At 41.7% G+C, this 10,156-nt stretch overlaps 1 protein-coding gene across 2 annotated transcripts in view; it reads right to left on the bottom strand.

Moving 5' to 3' along the window:
* Nucleotides 1-277: 277 nt before the first annotated feature.
* opn7b (opsin 7, group member b) overlaps nt 278-10,156 on the bottom strand; it is a 154,863-nt gene continuing 144,984 nt past the window's right edge. For both annotated transcript variants that reach the window (XM_055932861.1, XM_055932860.1), the window contains exons 5-6: nt 6,934-7,268; nt 278-6,018 (exon numbers count right to left, since the gene is read on the bottom strand). In XM_055932861.1, coding sequence (XP_055788836.1) covers nt 5,509-6,018; nt 6,934-7,268 — 845 coding nt within the window. In that variant the 3' untranslated portion in view covers nt 278-5,508. The remainder of the gene's footprint in view (nt 6,019-6,933; nt 7,269-10,156) is intronic.

The raw sequence follows: 10,156 nt of genomic DNA, 5'->3' as shown, positions 1-10,156 counted from the left end.
GAATGCTCATGAATCTTAATCAATAGTTCCTGGCTTATGAAGATGAGGGACGCGGAACACTGTGACCAAACCCAATTAGACTTAATATTTATGCTAGCTTGCAGGAAGGGCCAGGCAGCTAGACTGGACTCCCTCTGGACTGTGTGTGTGTGTGTGCGTGTGCGTGTGCGTGTGCGTGTGCGTGTGCGTGTGTGTGTGTGCAATATCCTGCCTCATTAGCATTAACAACTTTAAACTACTCACATCCCATAGGACAACCCACGCCAAAACATGGTAATATTTTTTAACAAATAGCACTTTATTTTTTATGCTTTCTTGTAAACATGTTTTCACAGTGCATCTGAGACCTCACTGACAATGATAATAATAATCATCTTAATAATTATATTGATAGCAGTAATATTTTAAAACCATATATTTTATATAAACATATGTGTACATCACATCCAGCCTCGTTCTGTGTCTTTGGAAGTGGTGGAGAAGGTCAGCAACCTCTTCCTGTGTGTGTGTGTGTGTGTGTGTGTGTGTGTGTGTGTGTGTGTGTGTGTGTGTGTGTGTGTGTGTGTGTGTGTGTGTGTGTGTGTGTGTGTGTGTGTGTGTGTGTGTGTGTGTGTGTGTGTGTGTGTGTGTGTGTGTGTGTGTGTGCGTGCGCCTGCGCCTGCATGTGTGCATGATGGGGGTTCAGTCAGTAATTCAATACTGTTTTTTTACCCTTTCAACTCAGACAGTGTCATTTGGGGACATACTATCTGGTCTGCACAGCATGAGCACAGAGGAATATAGTTCCAACTAAAGTCCTACTGCTATCCTGCTGCAGAGGAGATATCCAAACCCCATCTGTATTCATCCATTTAGCTTTAGTTAAGCAGGACTGATTGACAGTATTCAATGGAGACTTCTGGACATAACGTAGAATTTAGCTCACCCGTTCAGGCCAAGAAAAAGCCAGAGCATATGTGAATGTTGGTACTATAACGTTACAACATTATGGTCCTCTGATGATTCATAACCCTGCTGGGATGACGCTGCTGGGGTGAATGAGGTTGGACGAGCTATGGTAACAGAACAGATAGGTTTTCATCTCCTTGAGACTGATGTGGATAGCCATAAGTTAGGGCCGAAGCCTAAAAAAAAGACAATGTACTTACATCTTCTTTAGACCACTTCATGTAAAAAGTCGGTCCAAAGATTACAACATAATAAATAAACGGGCCCATGTGAGACGCTTCACTGTAGATGACATTGATATCAGAGATGATGTGGAGCTCAGGACAGAATCAAACGTTAAATATGGAGTAAATTTGGTGCTGGAGAGCTAGCGATATCGGCTATAATGTTCTTTGCTTTAGCAAAAATGTAATTTTATATGATCACAATCAGACTGCAATTGAATGGAACTTTAAAAATAATTGCATCTGAGGCGGTCCAAGTTATTTTCATGTGGTCCCCTTGCAAATGACCACTCAAGGTCAATAATGGGAAACCAATTTTCACGCGGAGACAACGGGGCATTAAGGACCAAATGAACAGACAGCCAGAGGACCAGGAAGAGGTTTTGCATTGGCACTGCATAAAGAGTCAATGTTAAAACACACTGTTTGTGTGCTCTGATTTGTTTGTTATTTGAGATATTTACCATTCAACCCCATTTCCAAGGACACAATTTGGGGGTCACCCATTCCCCCAAGTATGCATGTAGGCTGGTATCTACAACTATATATAACTTCTGTACATAGACATTTGTACACCTGTACATGCAAACCAAACCCGTTTGAAAGCCCTGACATCTGGTACATATGTGCTGTTTGGATGAGATGGCCAGGTGCCCTGATGGCCTGACGGTGATGTATACTCCTTATGAACCATGCAGTAATATGATCACTGATCAATATCATTACATATAAAGAAATATATCACAAATGCACAGTTATGGTTCCAAGTTCCACCCCATTGTCAAAGGACAAACATATCTTATCCACCATAGTATTAGAAGGAAAGGAAAGATCCCAACGGACACCCTATGTCTGTACTATTCAGGGAACAGGGTGCTGTTCAGCTGCGGCGATGTGGCTGAACCAACCTCCACGTTCACACCAAACATTCTATATTCATCAATAGAACGCGATTGTAACCTTTGGTGCCAATATGGCGGCCGTTGACAAACTAGTGTTCAATCTGAGTTTGCTAAACCCTGTAAATCGATGGCTCAGATTAGAAGTTGTGATGGGAGATTACTAAAAAGTACCCTGTTAATTCCTCACATGAGCTTGGCTCAGCATGGTCATCTCAATCATTGTATGTTGCATCTTCTCTTCAGCTGTCCGACTAGGTCTTGTGTTTTCTTTAGTGCGGCTAAAATACACATCTATACTCTATTTTAAACTCATAACAGGGTCGTAAAGACATTACAACATAATAATAGAGCTGTTTCAATAATATTGACACTTTCATTAAATAAAGGAGCATTGGATGGAGAGAGAGAGGGGGGGAGGGGGGTGGATGGAGAAACAGAGAGGATATCTTTCTCTGGAGGTCAGGGGTCAGGGTGGAGATACATGCTTTAAAGTCAGAGATTGGCCAAGTCACCCACAGAGCAGATTACAATTTCTAGCATTGAGTTATTGCTGCATTATTCAATAATAACAAAGCCACTGTCTTTTAGTTCTGAAGGTGCTGAACCACAAGACTGCTTAAGGTGTTTGTGCTGACACTGTGGTATTTTGTGAACAATAGATATAAACTGTTATTGTTGTAACATGAAATAGTTAATGTATCAGAGATAATCAGACTGGAGCATGACATGATCTTTAGCGGACCTGATTACTGGTTAACACAGCGGCACAGTGTTTAGACGAGTTTGATGACCCAGTGTCCTAGAGGAGTGAATAGAAAGTTCTAGCCAGACAAAACATTAAGCTCATCTGTACTCTGTCTTCAGGTCTTAAAGCATACCTGTTGTCTCTCTAGAAGTCCCTTTATGAAATAGCAACTCTATGTTTCTCTCACTAAAGAGGAGAGGAACAAGAGGAGATAGGTCTTCAGTGGATTGAAGAAAAGCTCATTCATGTCATATTTTACTACAACACCTACCTGAGACTGCTGAACAGCTAATCAAATGGCTACCTGCACTATTTGCATTGACCCTCCCCCCTTTTTTTTACGCAGCTGCTACTCACTGTTTATTATCTATTATCTATGCATAGCCACATTACCACTACCTACATGCACATATTACCTCAGTTACCTCGACTAACCTGTACCCCCGCACATTGACTCGGTACTGGTACCCCCTGTATATAGCCTCGTTATTGTTATTTTATTGTTGCTCTTTTATTTTTTACTTTAGTTTCTTTATTAAATATTATTCTTAGTTTTCTTAAAACTGCATTGTTGGTTAAGGGCTTGTAAGTAAGCATTTCACAGTAATATCTACACCTGTTGTATTCGGCGAATGTGACAAATAACATTTTATTTTATTTTATTTGAGAGCTTCGAGTTCTATTTTGTTTGTGACTTACTCAATGTAGAGAATAATGTTACGACTTTCCTCAGTGAGTTACTGCACTAACATATGCCCACATAGACTTGCAAACTGAAACAGTCATACAGTAGCTATTCTCACACACAGAAACACGCATATGCAAATTGCATCAAACAACACGTACATAAGCACACATTAATGTAAATGAGAACACACAAATGTCAAAACTATGTCAACAATTACACTCTCAACAATAGCACTATCACTGTTTTGGGTCAAGTCCTGGGGCTTTGGCTGTTCCGTGATCCCAGATTTGAGCTCCCTCTCTGGACCCAGTGAGAACTCTATAATGGCTCTATATTGATTGTACGGTGATGGCAGGCCAATTTGTTTAACCAAGCAGAACCAGCCCAGCTCTGTAGTTCAGCACCTCCACTGTACCCTTCTCCAATTTGTTTACAATAACCATCTATCTACACTCCTGGGGAAACACTGGAAGGAGAAAGTAGATAGCAACACAACTCACTATAGCTCAATATTTTATCTATTTTGTTTTCTGAGGCTAAATTGCAAAACGGGATCTTTTAATTTGATTTTTTATAGATTGTGTATTAGTCTTGTAGCTGTTGTTGCGTTGGTTTCATGTCTGGGGTAAAAACTGAGAGAATGTCTGAGATTTGAGAGGACATTTTAGTTGAACTTTATTGAGACTGTGTGCAGAATTGGGAATGTTCCATTCACTTCCTGGATTGACTGAGTTAAAATTGATCCCAACCATGGTGTGGAAATGTTTATTTTTCATGGTAGCTCATTTGGCACTGGGGCATTGAACACAGTCCTAACTGTTCACTGAATAATTCTGGACACGGCTGCTTGGCCAAGTCTGACTCTGACTCACACCACTGTAATGTGATCAATACAGCAACTAAGGGGTTAATTTTCTCATGTTCTGCCTTCAGCTAAGTGATGTCTTAATTCGGTTCACACACTCCAAGCCCCCATGTAGACAACTCTCTCAGTTATGTGAGTTTTAATATATACACCATAGTATCCTCATCCACGTCTCTCTCTCTCTCTACTTTGGTAGGCCCTGTGGGACATATGTAGAAGCTGATACTCCATCTGGTAGTATTTCCCTAAACACCAGTGTAGTTCTCATTATGGACCCTCTTGTTGGCCCTGTGTCCGATATCTCTAACTACTGCATCAAGACTGTGGTTTCATGACTTTCAAGTCTTTTTTAATCAAACCAGCTGCATCCGAGAGATCAGGGGCTTGTTGGCTAAGTCTGTTTTTCAGTCTGGCTTAGGTGAGTTTGTTGGTTGAGTTCCTGGTTGTTATTGGCTGCTCAGTCTGTGGTGGTATTTTGGTTGAGTTTTTGGTATGTTGCTGACTCTTCAGTTTGTGGTCGCATGTTGGTTGACAGGGTTGTAATCATTACGTCTTACAAGGTTAAGAACCAAATGGAAGCAAACAGAGCAAACGGAATGAAACAGTGAGGGACCTAGCTGAATTTGTCCAATAAATATTCTCATTTTCATTGCAAAACGTTTTCTGTTTGGAATAAACCGTTTCTGTTGCTAAAAATTTCGCAACAGAAGAAACATTTTCCAACAGCATCTGCATAATGAATACACCCCTGGTTTAGTTCAGTTTGTGGTTGAGTTAGTTTTGTGGCAGTAACAGGTTCCGAGGTGATTGGTTTGGCCACTCCTCTGAGTGAGAGGAGTTAGGATGGCCTTGTTGTGATTGTTAGTGCAAGTTCACACCTGCCCTTCCTCAACAATAACTTATTTCCTGTTTGAAAGTATTTTCCTTCTGATCTTTCCCTCTCCATGTTTTTTATTTTGTATGTAAAAAACATTTCACTGCTCGTCTTTTCTCATCTCTCGCTCTCCTCCTCCCGGTCACTGCCTTTCTCTCCCACATTTCCCTCCCTCTAACTTTCTACCTTCTCCCTCTCCCCCTTTCTCTCCCCTCATCCTCCCTTCCCTCTCTCGTTTGCTTACTCTCTCTCCTTTGTCTTTTCAGAGGAAGTCACTCTGCATCTCATTGGACAGCTGACTAACAGCCACTTCGCTATGTGTGGACCCCTGCAGTATCCTTGCAGTCCTCTGAGGGGTAGTTTCTTGGCCGTATCCGCCAGAACCAGTGTCTCTCTCTGGGCATGGGCAGTGCCTGCATGCCCCCCTATGGTTCTCCGGCAATCCATTGGACCGCCGCGTCGAGTTACACTCCTCCTTCCCATGCTGCTGGGACTGTGTACAGGACACCTTCTGGTTCGAGCCGTGCGAGCACAAACACGCACATAGGGTCCGTCGGCATGTCAGCCAGTCCCGGCAGAGGGACCTGCGGAAGTTGGGTTTGAAGACCAAGTAAACGATAGGATTGTAGAGGGTGGAGGACTTGGCAAAGATGGCAGCCACAGCGAAAGCAAAGGGAGGGACCTCCGCTGAGTTAACGAACGCCGCCCACATGGAGACGAAGGCGTATGGGCTCCAGGCGATCACGACACCGATACACACCGCCACCGAGAGCTAGGAGGGAGACACGGGAAAACACACACACAAAGGGAGGAAAAGACATACAGTAGTTTATTAGGTGAAAATAAAAGTTTCAAACCCTCTTCCCCCACCCATCCATGTGACAATACTTTAAACGAATACTTCGAACAAAACAAAGTCAAAGAGGACAACTTCTCCCCCGTCATAATGATGAGGCTGTTTATTGACCACCGACCGATACATTGACCTTCTAATCGATTAAAACTCCTACTTTCAAACCTTAATGTCCTAACCAAACTTTAATTCATAAAGGAGTGAAAAAAAGAAAAATAGTTTACAGATCCCCCAAGTTGATGATTGGGGTGCGCTCAAAACCCTTTTGAACTAATAACCAATCACAACTCCCACTTGAAACCCTTTAAAACCTAAACATAAAGCAGCAATTAAGTTAGGAAAATGTGCTGCTACAGTTTCCAAGGTGTGTATTGTAGTGTGTGTGTGTGTTTGCACAACTACTATTTAAGTGTGTGTGTGACAGTGTGTACCTTGACAGTGAGTGTGTTTGAGTGTGTGTGTGTGTGTGTGTGTGTGTGTGTGTGTGTGTGTGTGTGTGTGTGTGTGTGTGTGTGTGTGTGTGTGTGTGTGTGTGTGTGTGTGTTGGTGATTAAAAAAAACATGTTTAGGGGATTTTCTCCAAATGTAGTCTATAGAATGGTCATGTGAAGTAAAGATTGCTAACCTACAGTATAATTGACATTTGTTTCTAAAAGTATAATTGAGAAATAATCAATCAAAGTTGGCATATTTATAACATGCTGGCCTTACCTGGGTGTACCTTGAAGATAAGTGTGTGTGTGTGAGAGTGCATACCTTACCGATGAGTGTGTGTGTCTGTGAGAGAGAGTGTGTGTATCCTGACCGTGAGAGTGTGTGTGTGAGAGTGCATACCTTAACGATGAGTGTGTGTGTGTTGGGGATCTTGTTCTGTGGGGATATGTGCTGCTGCACCGCCTGGCGTGATCCCTTGACAGTCAGCAGGATGAAGATATAGGAGAGGAAGATGATGATGCAGGGGACGATGTAGCAGAAGAGGAAGAGGCAGATGATGTAGCTCATGGCAGCTCTGCTTTGGCCGGGGGCGTACCAGTCGATACAGCAGGCTGTACCGTAGGGTTCAGAACCATACCGGCCCCAGCCAGTCAGAGGCCCGATGGCAAAGATAAGAGCATAGCACCACACCGCTGCTATTAGGAGATAGGCATGGCAGGATGAGAACTTGTTACCTGTGGGAGGAATGGGGGGATGGGGGAGAAGGAGAGAAGAAGGGGAGACAGGGAGGGGGTTATTAACCTGTTGGGGATGGGGGCGCTGTTTAGACTATTTATGCTAATGTGGCTAATTTTTTAAACGGCTTCCCACAAAATCCTTGATCGTACAATATGCATATTATTATTATTATTGGATAGAAAACAGTCTATAGTTTCTATAGGAGTTGAAATTTTGTCTCTAAGTGGAACAGAGCCCATTCTACAGCAATTTCCCTGACATGGAGTCAGACTTGAGAAATGTTGGCCACTTTTCTGAAGTCAGTTAAAAGGGCACTGTCGTTGCTATGACTATACGGACACTTCTTACGTCTTCCCCTGGATGCCTTTACGTGATGACGATTCCAACGGGCTCGATTGCGCGTTCACAGGCCCTACAAATGAAAAAACTCTGAAGCTAGTCATTCTTTGGGAGCTGCGTAACGCGCGTGGAAGACACCGACCCTCTCCTGTTCCAAGCGTTAGTTTAGCCTGTTATATTTCTCCGGTCATCTTTTCACTCGTTATAGGAGTTAAAAACATCATAAGGTAGTTAATTTAAAGCGTTTTATAGCAATTTATATCCGTTTAGTGCGATTTTGGGACATTTATTTTTGCAACGATGTGAAAAGTTGGGCACGCTTTTCAGTTCATCCCGAACGTAGTTGACATTTCCACATGGCAAGAGGACAGCTTTCCACCAAAAGACGATTTCTCCCAAGAAAGGATCCTTTGCCCAAGATACTGATGGAAGAACAGCTCAAGGTAGGACATTTTTATTATGATAAATCGTGTTTCTGTCGAAACATTTTAGTGGCTTAGGACGCCATGTTTTTTGACGTAGCTTCGCTTGGCGCAAACTGTATTGAAAAGTAAGGATAAATTAAAAAATGTAATAACGCAATTGTATTAAGAATTAAATTGTCTATCAATCCCTGTCCACCCTATATTTTTTAGTCACGTTTATGAGTATTTATGTATAAGAGTAGATCACTGTCTAAGTGGCGCAAGGACATTTTCTGACCAGCTGAGCTACATTTCACATTGTCTAACCATGATTTTGGTGGCTAAATATAAACATTTTCGATCAAACTGTATATGCATGTTGTAATGTGATGTTACAGGAGTGTCATCTGAAGAATTCTGAGAAGGTTAGTGAAAAAATTAATATCTTTTGGCGATGTTGACTTTTATCGCTCACTTTGGCTAGAATCAATGCTGGGCTGCTAATTGCTATGTGCTAAGCTAATATAACGATTTATTGTGTTTTCGCTGTAAGACACTTAGAAAATCTGAAATATTGTCTGTATTCACAGGATCTGTGTCTTTCGATTCGTGTATGCTGTGTATTTTTACGAAATGTTTGATGATTAGTAGTTAGGTAAACACGTTGCTCATTGTAATTATTCTAGTCCATTTGTGATGGTGGGTGCAATTGTAAACTATGCCATATACCTGAAATATGCACTTTTTTCTAACAAAACCTATCCCATACCATAAATATGTTATCAGACTGTCATCTAATGAGTTTTTTTGTTGGTTAGGGGCTATAAATATCTTAGTTTAGCCGAATTGGTGATGGCTACTGGTGTTGGTGGACAAATAAAAGATGGTGGATTATGCTAATGTGTTTTTAGGTAATAGATGTACATCTTTACATATTGTGTCTTCCCTGTAAAACATTTTAAAAATCGGAAATGTTGACTGGATTCATAAGATCTGTGTCTTTCATTAGCTGTATTGGACTTTAATGTGTGAAAGTTAAATATTTAAAAAAAATATTTTTTTTGAATTTCGCGGCACTGGTTTTTCAGTGGGGGGGGGGGGGGTGTGTGCCGCTAGCGCCACGCTGATCCTAGACAGGTTAACCAATGGGATGAGAGATGGGAGGCAGAGGAGGAGGTGGAGAGAGAACACGTAATATCATGGCGGACATTGTTACCTGATGCTGTTATGGAAGTAGGGGAGGAGGTGGGGAAGAGGAGGAAGGAAGAGAGGGAGGTAGGGAAGAGGAGGAAAGGAGAGAGGGAGGTAGGGAAGAGCCAGAAAGAGAAAGACAACATTACCTGATTTGGCACATTAGTTTGTGGAGAAATTAGGCAAATTAGATACAGGGAAGAGGAGAGAAAGCAACATTGATATCATTGTTAATTACGTCTCAGTTTGTATGTGTGTATTTTCTCTGAAATACCTCATATAATCTAAATGGCCAAAAGCAAATGACAGTTTTAGGATCAGAGCAGAATTGTGAACGACAATTGTGAACAGAAACACAAAAGATTATTCACTGGAAGTTAGCAAGCATTCACATCTCATCAGTTAGAAAATTATTTTATTTTAGTTGGCTTTACAGGAATTTAGCCATTTTAGACTCTTAGATAATCCTAGCGGGCATATTTACATACAGAAATGACACATTCACGTGTTCTCTCATTCCTCCACACGCATATCTCTTGACATGACCTCAAGCACGTTCAGAAACAGAGGGTAGGCGCATGTATCCGTAGAGACACAAATATATGCATTTATATATTTACAGGAAGCCAAATATAAATACGCTCCCTCTTGTGGAGAGATTGGCACCATACCGGTTTAGCTGGAGGGCCTAAATGCGTGTGTATTAGTGTGTGCCTGTTTGTGTACTTGAATACACTATTATCAATCCTCTCTCCCCAATCTTCACTCTCCGGGGTTATAGAATAGATCTACATTTTAAGAAACCTTACCAATATCACCTTCCCTGTGGCCTGGGATCAGAAGAACACACTCACCCCAGGAGCTTAGCTTCACCAGAAATATACAGTATACTGATTATTTCTGTCTTCTTACACATCTCTTACATGTCATAAACCACAAATAGGGCTGCA

Source organism: Salvelinus fontinalis, chromosome 8 (assembly GCF_029448725.1).
Source record: "Salvelinus fontinalis isolate EN_2023a chromosome 8, ASM2944872v1, whole genome shotgun sequence".
Lineage (NCBI taxonomy): Eukaryota > Metazoa > Chordata > Actinopteri > Salmoniformes > Salmonidae > Salvelinus > Salvelinus fontinalis.
Note: the sequence above shows the minus strand (reverse complement) of the source record. Positions and strands in the feature narration are given on the sequence as shown.